The sequence below is a fragment of the Saccopteryx leptura genome, chromosome 3, assembly GCF_036850995.1.
Source record: "Saccopteryx leptura isolate mSacLep1 chromosome 3, mSacLep1_pri_phased_curated, whole genome shotgun sequence".
NCBI lineage: Eukaryota > Metazoa > Chordata > Mammalia > Chiroptera > Emballonuridae > Saccopteryx > Saccopteryx leptura.
The window spans coordinates 220642409-220660814 of record NC_089505.1 but is presented as its reverse complement, the minus strand read 5'-3'; the positions used below and the strand labels follow the sequence as shown (position 1 = coordinate 220660814).

The 18406-nt window shown below is 40.3% G+C and overlaps 1 protein-coding gene across 3 annotated transcripts in view; it reads right to left on the bottom strand.

The window, feature by feature from the left end:
• MGAT4A (alpha-1,3-mannosyl-glycoprotein 4-beta-N-acetylglucosaminyltransferase A) overlaps positions 1–18406 on the bottom strand; it is a 160665-nt gene that overhangs the window by 61895 nt on the left and 80364 nt on the right. For all 3 annotated transcript variants that reach the window (XM_066377623.1, XM_066377621.1, XM_066377622.1), the window contains exon 5: positions 4772–4905. In XM_066377623.1, coding sequence (XP_066233720.1) covers positions 4772–4905 — 134 coding nt within the window. The remainder of the gene's footprint in view (positions 1–4771; positions 4906–18406) is intronic.

Below are 18406 nucleotides of genomic sequence, written 5' to 3'. Positions count from 1 at the left end.
AATAATGTAAATAACGATATAAATAATAGAATAAAATATATAATAATAAAGCATATGGACAACAAAGGATTAGAATACAAAAATTATAATTAAATTCTATTAAAAGTAGACACAAAAATGACACAATTTAAAAATGTGAACATCACACTTGGATCATCTCATGAATCCTTCTGAACAACTGAAATCCATTTCTCTCAATTCCTGCAATTCCAAAATAGAATCTGTGAATTTTTAAATAACACATCAATAGTCAACTGTCCAGATCCTCAATGTTCTATAAAAATGTCTCCTCAGGTATGCCCAATGAACTCCTAAGGGAGAAATCACCAGAGAGAAACAAAACACAAAAATGTAGCTAATAATTACTTTTCTGTCTCTCCTCTACTCCCAGAGGGGCATCTTATGGTCTCCCCCTTCAAGAAAAAAGAATAACAAAAAGTCACAGGGGATGAAGATATTATGATACCCTTTCTTGTCCATGTGTATTCTTCTCCAGATCTTTCTCATTCTAAATTTTCTCCTCATATATGAAAGTGGACCAGAGGTAATTCAATCCTTTACAAAAAGTAAAACTATTTGCAAAAGATTAATTTACTTTTGCCTATTTACTCTAGGTTAATTTTGAATGGACAGTAGGAATAGTTTTATAAAAGGGATGAGGTGGAACCTGAGGATGAATAAGAAAGAAGAAGAAAGAGGTAACATTTCAGGCTAAGGAATAACACAACCAGAACCAAAAATGCACAAGGTCTACATAATGAACCAGAAGTAAAATAACTAGCACACAGAACTACTAACACTAATATGTAAAGAACTCGTAGGAAACCTGGAAAAGAGGCAGTCTGACAAAACCAGATTATTTTAGTTATTGAGAGGTTAAGAGTTGCCCATAAAAACAATTCAAATTAAGTAGGCAGTTGGAAATATGGGCTCAGGAAGAGGCTAGGGATCTGTCTAGCCCAGTGGTAGTCAACCTGGTCCCTACCGCCCACTAGTGGGCGTTCCAGCTTTCATGGTGGGCGGTAGCAGAGCAACCAAAGTATAAATAAAAAGATAGATTTAACTATAGTAAGTTGTTTTATAAAAATTTATTCTGCCAAACTTAGCGAAAATCCGACATAAAGTACTTGGTAAGTAATTATTATTATATGCTTTAACTTGCTGTAACTCTGCTTTATAAATTTTATCAAGTTACTTCTGTACTTTATAAATCACCATTACTGTGGAACAAGTGGGTAGTTAGAAAATTTTACTACTAATAGAGATATAAAAGTGGGTGGTAGGTATAAAAAGGTTGACTACCCCTGGTCTATATCTAGGAACCATCTCATATGTAGGTCAAGGTGAAAGCCACAGAGTATCACTTGTTACTAGTGTTGATGAGCCCTAAGCTACCAGACACTTACTTTAAAATGACTTACTTTAAAACTTGATTAAGGTAGAACCAAATGTAAATGCAATAATTAAGAATTTTAAATTACCCAAAGGCAATTCAATCAACTCTATAAATTATTTTTTCTGTTCAGTACAGATTTTCTTCCAAATATTAAAATTCTATATAGATACATATATAATATAAATTCTGCAAGTCGGGAGAAGTCCTCATAGATCAGAATACTTGAGACACTTGCGCCACACCGTGAATTTACAACTTTCCATGTGTGATCTCCTTATGCGTCCCTATAACAACACTGCACTCAAAAGGCTCAATAACACCATTCTCATTTTAGAGATGAAGAAACTAAGTCTGAAGAAAGAAAAGTGACCTGCTCAGGTGGCAGTAAGTGGCAGACATTAAGTAGCAGAATCCAGGGTCTGAACACAGGTCATCTGACTCCAAACCCAGTGTTACTACATCTTATTATCAGGAGTGATAGAAAAACAGACTCCCACATGTGCCCAGACTGGCATCTACCCAGCAAGCCTCATCTGGGGCCGATTCTAGAATCTACTGAGCCTCAGCACCTGAGGCCAATGCTCAGACCAGCCAAGCCACTGAATGCGAGAGGGGAAGAGAGAGAGATGGAGAGAGGGGGATGGAGAGAAAAGCAGACAGTCACTTCTGTGTGCCCTCACTGGGGATTGAACCTGGGACTTCTGCATGCTGAGCTGACGTTCTGTCCACTGAGTCATCTGGCCAGGGCCAAGGGTCTTGAATCTTTATGTCCACTAATCTGTCTATACACTGAACACTATTTTTCAAGTGTATAAGAATTTTTTCTGATTAAAATATCAATACATGTTCATTATTTTAAAAATTCTAATTTTATAAAACTATATACAACAGAAAGTGGCATCTTCCCATAATCCCAATTCTCAAGATAGCTGCTACTAATAGTTTGCAATATATTCCACAAGACCATTTTCTCAATTCACTTGATTAATGCACATGTAGGAGCTATATACATGTGTGTATGTGCTTGAATATATTTACACACTTGCAAATGTTACTTCTGAATCAATTTTTAGAAGAAGAATGTTAGGTCACAGAGTATATTTTAAATTTTAATAGCTTTCCAAGAAGGGCATACCAATTTCTACTGGTATACATTATGCAATTGACAAACATAATTACTTAAAATGTAACAGACAAAAAAATCAAACAAATTCATGCAAAAGACAAACTGGACTAAATACAACATTTCAGAGTTCATTCCTGTCATACATGAAAATTTATTATGAACAGAAAATGAGCAAGGTTATAAAAACAATTATAAATGCAAATGATCCCCCCAAAACTTATATCAACATTTAACCCTACTCAGTAAAGAAACCCAAATTAAACAAAAGTAATGTATTATTTTTTAACCATCAATTGACAAAAATATATATTTAAAAACTGATAGGCCCTGGTCGGTTGACTCAGCAGTAGAGCATCCACCCAGTGTGTGAAAGTCCCAGGTTCAATTCCCAGTCAGGGCACATAGAAGTGGCCATCTGCTTCTCCACCCCTCCCCCTTCTCTCTCTCTCTCTCTCTATCTATCTCTCTCTTCCCTTCCTGTAGCCATGGCTTAAATGGTTTGAGCAAGTTGGCACCGGGTGCTGAGGATGGCTTCATGGCCTCGCCTCAAGTGCTAAAATAGCTCAGTTGCTGAGCAGCAGCCACAGATGGGCAGAGCATTGCCCTGTAGGGGGCTTGCCAGATGGATCCTGGTTGGGGCACATGCGGGAGCCTATCTGTCTGCCTCCATGCTTCTCACTTGAAAAGAAGTTTGAAGACTAGATATTATCTAGCAGAGCTGGGGACGGGGAAATAAGCTTTCTCACAGAATGCTGGAAGAATAATAAACTGGCTCAATCTCTGAATAGCATTTTGGCCATGTATGAACATTTTAATGTTTGTGGACTCTGACCAAGGCAATTCTACATTTAGGAATTGATCTAACCTCAGTAACTATACAAAGGACACAAACACTTATTTACAGTAATGCTCACTGCTGTGTTGAAAATAATAGCAAAAACCTAGAAACAACCTAAAAATGTCTATCAACCAGAAATAAATGATGTTAAAACAATACAATGGAAAAACATATAGTCATAAAAAATGATGTTGTGATATTTATTCTTTGTAACATGAAAAATATCCATGATATTAAAATACATATACAACAAATCCATTTGTATGCAAGTCCCAGGAAGAAATTTCTTAAGATATATTTCAGAGTATCTGTATGGAGGAATAACAGGTAATTTTTCATTACATATTTATTTAATTATCTTGAATAGCATACATGTGTTTAATCTTAGAGTAAGAAAAACATTAAGAAAATTTTCATTTAAAAAACACTGAAAAGTTGGAAATCAGTAGGCCAGAACCAGATGATGTTCTAAATCTTTCACATTCTGAAATTCTATATAATATTGTAATTAAGAAAATAATTACTTCAAGGTGTTTTTTTTCCTCATTATTAATGAAAAATTTGCTCAAGATTTATTCTTTCCTTAGATATTTTAAGGAACCTAAATTACAGGAAATACAGTATTTCCTCATGATATTTTGACGTTTTCAATAATAATGATGGCTGTGTCTTACAAGTACAGGCCAGGGGTGGAGAGAATAACAAGATAATAAACCCCACACTAGGCTAAACCTTTCTCAGATTTCAAAACTCCCAAAGAACATCAATGAATCTTCAAATTTAGGTCCTAGAGCAGTGGTAGTCAACCTGGTCCCTACCGCCCACTAGTGGGCGTTCCAGCTTTCATGGTGGGTGGTAGCTGAGCAACCAAAGTATAAATAAAAAGATAGATTTAACTACAGTAAGTTGTTTTATAAAGATTTATTCTGCCAAACAGCAAAAATCCTACATAAAGTACTTGGTAAGTAATTATTATTATATGCTTTAACTTGTTGTAACTCTGCTTTATAAATTTTATAAAGTTACTTCCCTACTTTATAAATCACCATTACTGTGGAACTGATGGGTGGTTAGAAAATTTTACTACTAACAGAGATACAAAAGTGGGTGGTAGGTATAAAAAGTTGACTACCCCTGGACTAGAGCAACACATAGTGACTCGTTGTTCTTAAAGATCTATGTATGAAATATTATCTTACTGAAAACAGATGACTATTCCTGGCCTGTAACTGTAAGAGAGAAGTTAAGGCAAACATAACAAGTTAGACTTAAATTTAACTATCAAATGGAATATATTACCTAACCTTTACTCATCACATTAAAAAATGCTCATAAAAGTATATTCAATTATTCAACTATAGTTTCCTATAGATTATATGTGGTAAAAAAGTAAGAACAATTAAATAATTACCTCTCCTATGAAGACTACTATTACACAGTCCAACTTTTCTTCAGGATACAGATTATCAATAAGGGAATGAAGTGTTTCAATGAGGTAAGATTTAACTTCTCTCTTCACAGTGGGAATTCCCATTACTATTGAAACTGAAACAAAATGATGACAGTAATTATATAAAAAGATTTTACAAAGACAAGATAAAAAAAAGACCACTACCTCAAAAGTACTATACCCTCTCAAATTGATAAATATAGTTGAGGGATCAAAATATACTACATTTCAGAAAAAAAATAACCAAAAGAATATAAAAGCATACCCATAATACTCTAATTCTTTTCCACAGTGCTTATCCATAAGAAAAGAAATAGTATCAAAGAACCAATAAAAATGAAGGATATTAAATTTCACACTAAAAACTAATGACTATAAAGTGTAAACAACAAATTTAATTATACAACTAAACCTTAGAAACACTAAATGCATCTTAAATATTAATGCCCCAAATCTCATGTATATGATGCACTGAGAGGATACATGACATCCCTTCTGCGGTTTCCTTGCCCAAAATGCATAACCTCAACATAATCATGAAGAAACATCAGGCAAATCCAAACTAGGAGAACAGATCACAAAGCAACTGATTGGCCAGTACTCTCTAAAGTGTCAAGATCACGAAAGACAAGAAAGAGTGAGGGATTGTCCCTGACTGAGGAAGACTAAGGAGACACGATAATTGGATAAAATATGGGCTCCTGAGCAGGATCCTAAAACAAAAAAATAATGAAAAAATGAGAAAATCTGAATAAGATGGAAGGTTAATTAACAGTATAACATCAATGTTTATTTTCTGGTTTTGATCACAGTACTATGGTTACATAATATATGAACATTTAGAGGAACCAGGTGAGCTATATGGAAACTCACACAACTTTTTTTAAGTCTAAAATTTCAGTTCTATTACGATGCTTGTTTTGAAATGCAAATTTGTCCCTATGTGTGATTAGTATATTAGGAAACCATTTCTGCATAACATGGATTTCACATTTGGTTATGTGCAATTTCTCCTCTGTACATTCACTAGGTGGATGCAGAAAATTGTACTCACTGGCATTGAGTTCAGAAACTGAACAAAGCATTGCAGGAACACACAAAATGCATATACTATCAACTGAGCCACAGCTGCCTCTGTTCACAGCACCTGTGAACCATACCTAGCCACATCTGGTGTCAAAGCTTTCTGTCAGATTTCAGATAACCTGCCTTGCACCATTTTCCAAATGCTTCCAAGCTGTAGTCCTTCTGAAGCCCATTTTAATACACAAACTTCAGGTCTTTTTTTTTTTTTTTTTTGTATTTTTCAGAACTTAGAAGTGGGGAGGCCCTGGCCGGTTGGCTCAGCGGTAGAGCATCGGCCTGGCGTGTGGGGTACCCGGGTTCGATTCCCGGCCAGGGCACATAGGAGAAGCGCCCATTTGCTTCTCCACCCCCGCCCCTCCTTCCTCTCTCTCTCTTCCCCTCCCACAGCCAAGGCTCCATTGGAGCAAAGATGGCCCGGGCGCTGGGGATGGCTCCTTGGCCTCTGCCCCAGGCGCTAGAGTGGCTCTGGTCTCGGCAGAGCGACGCCCCGGAGGGGCAGAGCATCGCCCCCTGGTGGGCAGAGCTTCGCCCCTGGTGGGTATGCCAGGTGGATCCCAGTCGGGCGCATGCGGGAGTCTGTCTGACTGTCTCTCCCCATTTCCAGCTTCAGAAAAATACAAAAAAAAAAAAAAAAAAAAGAAGTGGGGAGGAAGTAAGACACATTCCCGCATGTGCCCAACAGGGATCCACCTGGCATGCCCACCAGGGGGTGATGATCTGCCCATCTTGGGCATTGCTCCATTGCAGCCAGAGCCAATCTAGAGCCTGAGGAGGAGTTCATGGAGCCGTCCTCAGTGCCCGGGCTAACTCTGCTCCAATGGAGCCTTGGCTGTAGGAGGGGAAGAGAAAGACAGAGGAAGAAGAAAGGGAAGGGTGGAGAAGCAGATGGGTGCTTCTCCTGTGTGCTCTGACCAGGAATCAAACCTGGGACTTCCACATGCCAGGCCAATGCTCTACCGCTGAGCCAACTGGCCAGGGCCCACAAACCTCAGGTCTTTTCCAAAGCAGAGTACCATATTTATTGAAGTCATTTTCTATTTGTTAATCAATTAACATGTGTAAAATTGTGTAACCTATTTTATTGGATTCTTATCTGTTTTTATGTGTAACTGGCAAAGTTGTTGAGTGTTGTAACCCTAACCTCATTTTTCTCAATTTGCACAATTCTGCAGAGTGCAATAATTTTTAGGAATGCATATATTGTGTTACAACACAAGAAAGTTTTTTAAAAAATCATCTTTTAAGAAATCTTAGTATCCTGCATGTTATATGTCAGTAGAGAAATACTTTACAAATGTTAAAAAAATTGCTTTAACAAATTATTGAAGATAATACAAAATACTTAAAATTCACAGAATTCTCAAGCTCAAAAGAAAGTTAAAGATCATTGATCAACAAGTCTACCACTATGATTCTGAATATAAAGTTTATAAGATCCAAACAGTTAAAGGGACTTCCCCAAAACTATTCCTCTCTTTCATTTTGGGATGAAGAGATTTCAAGGATTCAAAAAGTGATTTGCTATATTTGTTCCAAACATATTTACTGAACACCTATTAAATGTAAGGCATTATTCTGGTGATAGGAGTATAATAGTGAACACCACAGATGAGGCCCCTGACCTCACGGAATTTACATTCTAGAAGAGGAGGCAATAAAATAATACAATCTTAGAGGCTAAACGTACTATATCAATTAAAATGTGGCAATCTTAGAAAAAGTTGGTAGGAGAGAAAGAGGTACCTTTATAGATAGTGAAGGGCATGGAAGGCCTATCTGGGCCTTCCCATCATTAATCAACCGAGCTGGTGATTAATGATGAGAAAGAGCAGAGAAAGAACACTGCAGAAGAAGAAACAGCAAAGCCCTGAAGAAACAAAGATCTTAACATTGTAAGAAACACCCAAGGATAAAATAATAAGCCTAGATTAAGAGCGCTAGTAAGGGTTCTTTCCCAGAAAACTTTAAATTTAGTGTTAATTCTGAGAGTAAAAGAAAGCCATTATCGAGCAGGAGAATGACATTATCCAACTCATTAATTTTAAAAGTTTACCAAGTTTTGTGGAGAATAGACACAAAAGTGTTTAGAGTGAAAGCATTTTGGGGAAATCAATTAGGAAGTTAACTGCTGCAATTCAAGGAAAAGATGGTGGATTGAATTAGGGTATTTAAAGATTTAGGACATAGTTTGGAGATCCTCTCCAATGGGGCTGAAGACTGGGAGACACAAAGGAGAAGGAGGACTGAAGGATGACCTGAATAAGTGGGTGGGGGATCTCTTACTGACAACAGCACACTGTTTTGACCCTGTTACTCTGAGACCCTAAAGACAGAATGAGTTACCCCAGAAGCAAATTTCCATATATCCTACCTCAGAATTCTAAGTTAAAATATTTTAAATATTTAGAACATAGGTTAAAAGAGTAACATTCATGATGCAAAGCATTCCTACAAAATGTTAACTCATATGGAGTTCAAAGACTCTGTGTATAGAAAAAGCAAAATACACGCTGACCCACAGTATGCAAACATAAGTGGATAAAGTTATGACACAGACTCTGTTCCCTGCCACGGTTTCTGGTTGTCTTCTTTCTGTTTTGTTTTGTTTAAAGTTTAGATGGCATGTCCAGAGAAGTCATTTTTCCCAACTATACTGTTTTGGAATTAAAATTTAAATTTTTTTAGTTTAAAACAAGGCACTTAAAAACTACAAAAGCACAAAGCACTAAAAATGAAAATATTAATTTCATTGAAACTTACAGAATTAGAATATCCACACTTGTGGTATTTCACAAAATTACCACAAAAAAAAGACAATTTTTCCTGACTTCTGGGCACAAGGTAAGATTGCACTTTCTGGTCCCCTCAGGGTTGGGGAGAGTAGTGGGAGAGGTTGTGACAAGAAACAATGAGTCATCCCCAGCCTAAGTGGATCTGCAGTGTGAAACCCTTCAGTTGTCTTTTCCTCAGCAGAGTAGCCAGTAACAGTCAAGATGGCCCCTGCTTTGTCTGCCTGATGGACATGTACTTTGAATGAAAAATAAATAACACTAAATTACTTAAACCACTGAGATTTGGGGGTTCTTAGTTACCACAGCATAACCCAGACTGTCCTGGTCCTGCTTGATTCAATGCTCTTCTACAGCTTACAATCTAGAAATAGATGTATTCTAAAGTGTAAAAGTTCAGAATAAATATGTCAGCAATATAAACAATACATAGCATCCTTCTAGGGAGGATCAAGGTAGACTAAGGAATCAAACAGAAATAGAGCCAAACAGTTGAATCCAGTACTTTGTTCCACTAGTTAATCATCCAATATTTGCTATTTAAGTATTAAATGTTCTATAATATGTTGATTATTGAGGAGTCACTGCGCCACCTCACCCGCAGGTGTTGTAAAGTACCAAAAGCTACAGAATCGACATAAATATTTTAAGAGGCTTAAAGAACATTTTATTAATTTGGGTTAAAGTGTGCAGAGAAATTTTGAGAATAATCTCTGTACTGTGTGACTGGCATAAAACCAGGATGGCCCTTGGCATTGTATTGTAAATGCAAAGGGAAGGAAAACATGGATTCCCAGACATTCCACCACACCTGTGGGAAAGGGGTGAATGGCTAGCCAGGTGCAGGGAGAGAAAAGCCAAAATAAACCTTTTCTTATAGTAATGAGCCATTTGCGGGCATTTGTCCCCACAGAAACTACCTCTCCTATGTAAATGCATATGGTTAATACGTGTGAGTCTGGACAGAGAGATGGCGGATAAACACTAGAAAATATAGGAATGCCTTTTAATATGTAAAGAGACATCTTTCTACCATTGTGTTGACTTGTAAATTTTGTTTTCTCCAAAATGATGTATGGCTTGCAAATTGAACATGGTCCTATTGTGTTAAAGGGCACATGACTATAACCAATAGTGGTAAAGGGCACCTAATCGCAATTTTTACTTCTGTACTTCCCACTTACAAAACTATAAAAACTAGACAGAAAAAAGGGCCGGCGCACTCTCCCTCAGATTTCTGTCGGAGTTGCCGCTGCTTGGTCAAGCTAGACATTAAAGCTTTGATGTGTAATCGACGGATTTTGTTCGTGTCTTCAATGTTTCGAGTCCCTCTGGATTAGGCTTAACAATTATATACTAGACAATCTAAAATACAGTCATAAGATAGGTCAGGCCGCTGCCTCATGGTGTTTATAATTTGACAGAGCTATCAACTGTTATTATTTGTTTTCTTTAACTTTCCTAGGAAGTTTTCAAATTCTAGTATTTATTTCCTTTAAGATCAAGAGAAATTTAGGAACAATTGTTGTAAAGTAACGTTCTGCCAGGTTTACGTAGAGACACAAAGTCCAAATGAATTTTTAAGGAGTTTTATTAAAAGGAGGAGATTTATTAATATGCCGGCCGCATATGACTAACACGGGGAAAAGCTGACCCAAATTGAGCCATGCAGATTATAGCCCTGAGGCAGGTTATATACCCTTGATCACACACAGGTTGGCAGGAAAAGGAGGAGGAAGGGAAGATGACACAATTCATTATCAAGCTTGTAACATTCATCTATAGGATTTATAAAAAAAAACATTTCTACATGTTAAAAATTATAAGGTAATAATACAATAGCAAAAAATGTTGCTTTTCATATTAAAAGACATTTCCAAAATTTTCAGTGTTTATCTGCTATTCCTTTGTCTAGAGGTATATACATTAACTAGACGCCTTCAGGATGGGATGGGGAGTCTACACTGAGGCCTAAGCCTCAGTGAATGGCCCATTTAAAGAAAGAAAGGGAAAGGGAAAGAAAAGGCTTTGCTTAATTTCCCCCCCACATCTGGCTAGGTGTTTATTTTCTTTCTTACAGGTGCGAGGGAAGGGAAGGAATTCAAGTTTTCTTTCTACTTCTATTCAAAACTTAGCACAAAATCTTTTTATTTATAATACAATGCTGTCATCTATCCTGAGTCGGTGCAAATCACAAAAAAGTATAAAAATCATATTTACAAAATCTTTCTGTATGCTAGCCTAAATTATAAAATGCTCTTTAAGCTTCCTAGTAAAGGGGGTTTTCTACACAGTATGTCTCTGCAAGCCAGAAAAACTCCCTCATTCCTCTCTACAGAAAGGAGAGAGCAAAAAAACCTGATTCTTTTTCCTAAAATATTAATATTAATTTTTCAATTCTTTGGTACCTTACCACACAATCTTAATTTGGCATTCTGAATCTTTAATTACTAGTCCACCTTTAGTTACAACTAAATTATCCTCCCCCCTCCCGCCCCAGTTTTTATGAAAGAGGCAGAGAGACAAGGAGACAAAAACATCGAGCTGTTCCTGTGTGTGCCCTGACCTCCAACCTGTGTGCTCCGGGATGATGCTCCAGAGCTCTCTGGCCAGCGCTAGCTTTTATCAATTTTTAGGGAGACAGAGAGGAAGGGAGAGGGGAGGGTGAAGGGAAGCATTTGTTATTCCACTCAGTCGTGCATTTTTTGGTTGTTTCCTATGTGTGCCCTGACCGAGGATTGAACCCACATTCTAGTTGTTTTGGGACACTTTTAACTGACTGAGCTAACCAGCCAGGGCCTATTTTCCTTTTTCAATATTTGTTGCTATTCAAATATTTTTAGCCTACCATGTTTCCTATGGTTTGATTTTAGTCACTTATTCCCCATTTCTTTCCTTATATTCCATGACAATATATCTATCTCTACTGCCTAGTTGCACTGTACCTCCTTTGTCTTGTCTTCATCTTTCTTTTTCCAGAATCTTAACTGTTGGAAACCTTCAAGGCTCTAGGTAATCTCATCCATCCCTGCATCTTCAAAAACTAGTTACTTGCAAATGATGACCTAAAATAAAACCTAACTCAATCTCTCCTTTGAGTCCCAGATCTAAATAACCAACTGCCTATACTCCATTGATAACTCCAAATCACCTCCTAACTTAACATAGCAAATTGAATGCATGGTCTTGCCTTGCAAATCAGCATTATAAAACATTTCTATTGTCCTGTTCTCAGTGACTAGTACCATCCATCAAGTTACATGATTCAAAACCCAGGACTTACCTGATGTGGTGGTACAGTGGACAGAGCATCAATGTGGGACGCTGGGGTCCCAGGTGCGAAATCCTGAGGTCACCAGTGCAGGCTCACCAGCTTGGTCGCCAGCTTGAGCGTGGGACCATGGACATGAACCCATGGTCACTGGATTGAGCCCAAAGGTTGGTGGCTTGAAGCCCAAGGTCACTAGCTTGAGCAAGGGGTCACTGGCTCAGCTAGAGACCCCGGTCAAGGCACTCAATATGAGAAGCAATCAGTGAACAACAAAAGTGAAACAATTATGAATTGATACTTCTCATCTCCCTTCCCTCCTATCTGTCTCTATGCCAAAATGAAAAAAATAAAAAGAAACTTGAGGACTTACCCCTGACTATTCCCTCTACCTTGGTCTACCAAACAGCCCATCGCTATGTCCTCCCATACACATCCCCACACATTTCAAACAATTCATAAATCTTTACTGCTTCACTACCACCTAGCCAAAGCTCATTTTCTCTCAAGTGGATTCACGACAGCAGCCTCTATCTGGTCCTTTCACATCTACTCTTCTTCCCACATTTTCAATCATTTGTCTCACTGCAGCAAATGTGAGCTTTGCAAAATTTGAATCTTATAAAGTCATCCTAAGTAAATCCTGCTTAAAACCCTTCAGTGGCTTCTTTCTGCTCTTAGTATAAAATCCCAAACCCTATAAATGGTCTGCAAGGCCCTTCATGGTCTGGCCTCAATACGTCTCTAGTCTCATCTTCTTCCATGCTCTACACCTCATCTACAGTGGTTATCCTAGGATATTCAAAAGGTTCAGTGACTCTCAAAATGTTAAGAACTATTGCCTAAGGATTTAGGAGGGAAGATTTTTAAATTAAATATGAGGGTTTTCTTGTTTTATCTCCCAGTTTTATGCTTTTTCTAGCTCAAAAAAAAGTTATCAGTTTAATAAGAATGTTAACTATAGGAAAGCTGGTTTACCAATATTTTATTATTTTTAAGGTGGATAAAGTTATAAACAAATGGAATGGAATAAGTATCTTCAAAAGGAACAGAGAGAATGTCACATTCATAAAATAAAAACAGACTAATATAAAAGAATATATTAGTGATTCTTAAAGTTTTTTGTTTGTTTGTTTGGGGGGGGGGGTGAGAGGAGGGGAGATAGTGAGGCAGACTCCTGCATGCACCTGACCAGGATCCACCCAACAACCCTATTTTGGACCAATGCTCAAGTACTGAACTTTTTTAACACCCGAGGCTGACACGCTTGGACCAACTGCGCTATCCTCCGTGCCTGGGGCCACACTCAAACCAATCAAGCCACTGGCTACAGGAGGGGAAGAGGGAGAGAAGGGGAAGAGGAAAGAAAGAGGGAGAAGAGGGGGAGAGAAGGGGAAGAGGGAAGGAAGAAAGAGAGAAGGGGGAGAGACGGGGAAGAGGAGGGGGAGAGGAGGAGGGAAGAGAAGGGAGAGAGGAGGAGAGAGGAGGAAGAGAGAAGAGAGGGAGAGGAGGAGGGCAGAGGAGGGGGTGAGGAGGGGAGAGAAGGGGTAGAGGAGGGGGAGAGGAGGAGGGGAATAGAGAGGGAGAGGAGAAGGGGAGAGGAGGGGGTGAGGAGGGGGAGAGGAGGAGGAGAGAAGAGAGGGAGAGGAGGAGAGCAGAGGAGGGGATGAGGAGGGGAGAGAAGGGGTAGAGGAGGGGGAGAGGAGGAGGGGAATAGAGAGGGAGAGGAGGAGGGGAGAGGAGGGGGTGAGGAGGGGAGAGAGGAGGGAGTTAGGAGGAGAGGAATAGAGAGGGAGAGGAGGAGGGGAGAGGAGGGGGTGAGGAGGGGGAGAGAGGAGGGGGAGAGGAGGGGAATAGAGAGGGAGAGGAGGAGGGGAGAGGAGGGGGTGAGGAGGGGGAGAGAGGAGGGGGAGAGAGGAGGGGAAGAGGAGGCGGGGAATAGAGAGGGAGAGGAGGAGGGGAGAGGAGGGGGAAAGGACAGGGTGAGGAGGGAGAAAGAAGGGGGAGAGGAAGGGGCAAGGGAAGGAAGAGGGAGAGAAGTAGGAGAGGGAGAGAAGCAGATGGTTGCTTCTCCTGTGTGCCCTGACCAGGAATCAAACCTGGGATGTCTCCCATCCAAGTACTAACCAGGCTCGACCCTGCTTAGCTTCCGAGATCAGACAAGATCGGGCGCGTTCAGGGTGGTATGGCCGTAGGCAAACCTGGGATGTCCATACGCCAGGCCGACACTCTATCCACTGAGCCACTGGCCAGAGCCTGATTCTTAAGTTTTAAATGACTTTAAAAACATGTGCTTTCCGGGCCCTGGCCGGTTGGCTCAGTGGTAGAGTGTAGGCCTGGCATGCAGAAGTCCCGGGTTCGATTCCCGGCCAGGGCACACAGGAGAAGTACCCATCTGCTTCTCCACCCCTCCCCCTCTCCTTCCTCTCTGTCTCTCTCTTCCCCTCCCACAGCGAGGCTCCATTGGAGCAAGGATGGCCCGGGCGCTGAGGATGGCTCCTTGGCCTCTGCCCCAGGCGCTGGAGTGGCTCTGGTTGCGACAGAGCAACGCCCTGGAGGGGCAGAGCGTCGCCCCCTGGTGGGCGTGCCGGGTGGATCCCGGTCGGGCGCATGCGGGAGTCTGTCTGACTGTCTCTCCCAGTTTCCAGCTTCAGAAAAATACAAAAAAAAACCAAAAAAAAAAAACATGTGCTTTCCGGAGGAAGACAAGGTGGCGCTGCAGTAGGTGGACGTACCAACATCAACCTCCCAGTGGATTACAAAATAATTTTAAGAACTATCACCTGAAAAACCAACTTTGGACTAAACTAAGAGGACTCTTCAACCAAGGAACACTGAAGAAGCCACACTGAGACTGGTAGGAAAAGCAGAAACACGGAGAGGGCTGCCCAGCTCCCCGGAGCAAACAGCAGCCAGGAGAGACTTGCGTGGCAGGAAGTGAGTTTAGCAGAGAGGGGAGGGTCCTGAGCCCCAGGAACAAAGCCCCAGCCTGCAGCCCCAGAGCCCAAAAGAGGCGTAAGGACAATATTTAGCTGGAAACAAGACAGGATACTGTTTGTGAGAAAGAGACAGATTTCTCAGACCCAGGACTCTTAAAGGGACCGTGCAGAACACCTCTCTCACAACCACTCACCTGGGGCTCCAGGGGATGGGGAGAGAGGACCGGAGTAGCAGGAAGAGAATGTAATCTGGGAGGCACAGGGAGAAATATTTTGGGAGACAGCCACCCTAACCCCTGGGTCGAGTCACTCCCCAAATCTGAAGTGAATATTTCCCCCGGAAACAGCAATACCAGCAAAGGGAAGCAGGAGAGCAGCCAGAAAAGCTCCCCCGCAGCACTCAGAGCAGAGTTGCTTAGAAGGAAGGGAGCTTTTGGGTCTACAGTAGTGAGTCTTAGGGTCTGAGCTACAGTGCCCCCACCCACATGGCTAAGGGCTTGCCGGAGGGCAGGCGGCGGTGGGACGCAGAGGCGCAGTTCTGTCAGCACGGGCGGAAGCCAGCTGGCCACAACTGGGCTCACGTGTGAGCTCAGTCTTGCCCGGCTGGGGAGGAGGGGGCGTGCAAAAGCTGTCAAGCCCAGCTGCCGGCAGCCTGTAATCCAGCCTGCTGGAGAAGGGCGGAAACCCCGGAAGGGGTGGAGACCAGGCCTTGAGCAAGGGCACAGGAGCACAGCCTTGCCCGGCCCGTGGAACCAAGGCTTGTGGCCTGACTTGGGAGCCAGCTCCTCCTGTGGGGGTGGAGCCAAAAGCCCAGAACAGGCGGAGTTCCACTATGAGCTGAGCATGGGCACACAGTTCTGCCCAGCCAGGTAGAGCCAAGGATAGCAGTCGTTCTACGAGAGGGCTCCCCCTGCAAGGGCGGGGTGAAAGCCCGGAAACAGGCAGAGACCCGCAGCTGAGCAAAGGTGCTCACCCCTGCCCTCAGGGCCGAGCATAATGCCACCCACGAGGGTGGGGGAAAGGTCAAGGCCACCAAGGCTTGTGCACCCGAGCACGTGATCACAGACACTCCCGTGAAGGAGAGGTGGAAACCACAGCAACAGCCCCCAGTGGGCAGGCACGGCAATGCCCAAACCAAAAAGCCCTAGGCAGCAACAGAAGAGGGGGTGGCGGGCCTACAGACAGACCATATGTAGGGAACAAAGGCCATACCCAGTGGACTGCAGTTGCCAAAACCTTTACACAGAGAAAATGCAAAGGCAGAGAAATGTAACACAAATGAACCAAGAGAAATCTGCAGAAAAGGACCTAAATGAATCAGATATAACCAAATTACCACATGCAGAGTTTAACATAATGATTGTTAGGATGCTCAAAGATATTAGAACAACAATAGATGGTCATTACGAAAACCTAAATAAAGAGATAGCAAATATAAAAAAGGACATTAAAATAATAAAAAAGAATCAGTCAGAAATGACAAATACAATATCTGAAATAAAGAACACAATGGAAGGAATTAAAAGCAGGATGGATGAAGTGGAGAATCGAATCAGCAAGTTAGAGGACAAGATAAAAAAAGGCATGGAAGCAGAGCAGAAAAAAGAAAAGAGACTGAAAAAGTCTGAGAAAACTCTAAGAGAGCTCTGTGACAACATGAAGAGAAATAACATCCGCATCATAGGGGTTCCTGAAAAAGGAGAGAAAGAACAAGGGATAGAGACTTTGTTCAAGCATATCATAGCTGAAAACTTCCCTCAATTAAGGCAGGAAAACATCTAACATGTTCAGGAAGCACAGAGAACTCCATTAAGGAAAAACCCAAAGAAATCAACACCAAGATACATCATAATTAAAATACCAAAGCTAAGTGATAAAGAGAAAATATTAAAAGCTGCTAGAGAAAAAAAGGCTATCACCTACAAAGGAGCCCCCATAAGGATGACTTCTGACTTCTCAACAGAAACACTTGAGGCCAGAAAGGAATGGCAAGAAATATTCAAAGTAATGCAGAACAAGAGCCTACAACAAAGACTACTTTATCCAGCAATGCTATCATTTAAAATTGAAGGAGAAATAAAAAGCTTTACAGACAAAAAAAACCTCAAGGAATTCACTACAACCAAACCAACGCTGCAAATAATGCTAAGGGACCTGTTGTAAAAGTTCAAAGGAGAAAAAGAATATAGCAAAAGAGGAACACAGTTTTAAAGAATAAAATGAAAATAAACAATTACATATCAATAATAACCTTAAATGTAAATGGATTAAATGATCTGATCAAAAGACATAGGGTAGCTGTGTGGATAAGAAAACAGGACCCATACATATGCTGTCTACAAGAGACACACCTTAAATCAAAAGATGCACATAGGCTGAAGATAAAAGAATGGAAAAAAATATTTCACGCAAATGGAAATGAAAAAAAAGATGGGGTAGCAATACTTATATCAGACAAAACGGACTTTAAAACAAAGACTATAGTTAGAGATAAAGAAGGTCACTACATAATGATAAAGGGAGCAATCCAAAAGGAAGATATAACCGTTTTAAATATCTATGCACCTAATATAGGAGCACCTAAATATATAAAGCAGACTTTGATGGATTTAAAGGATGAGATCAACAGCAATACTATAATAGTAGGTGATTTCAATACCCCATTAACATCATTAGATAGATCCTCAAGAAAGAAAATTAACAAAGAAACAGCAGACTTAAAAGACATATTAGATCAACTTGATTTAATAGATATCTTAAGAACCTTTCACCCTAAAACAGCAGAATATACATTCTTTTCAAGTGCTCATGGTACATTCTCTAGAATAGACCACATGTTAGGGCACAAAAGCGGTGTCAACAAATTTAAGAAGATTGAAATCATATCGAGCACTTTCTCTGATCACAATGGCATTAAACTAGATATTAACCACAACAGGAAAACTGAAAAATACTCCAACAATTGGAAAATAAATAGCATGTTATTAAATAACGAATGAGTAAACAATGAGATCAAAGAAGAAATTTAAAAATTCCTAGAAACAAACAATAATGAGCATACATCAACTCAAAATTTATGGGATACAGCAAAAGCAGTCCTGAGAGGGAAGTTTATAGCATTGCAGGAATACCTCAAAAAGCTAGAAAAAGCTCAAATAAACAACTTAACCCTAATTCTAAAAGAACCAGAAAAAGAACAGCAAGTAAAGCCCAGAGCTAGTAGAAGGAAGGAAATAATAAATATCAGAGCAGAAATAAATGACATAGAGGCTAAAGAAACAATACAGAGGGATCAATGAAACCAGGAGCTGGTTCTTTGAAAAGGTAAACAAGATCGATGACCTTTTAACCAGACTCACCAAGAAAAAGAGAGGAATCAAATAAATAAAATTAGAAACGAGAGTGGAGAAATAACAACTGACACAACAGAAATACAAAATATTTTAAGAAAATACTATGAAGAACTGTACGTCAAAAAACTAGACAACCTAGATGAAATGGACAAATTCCTTGA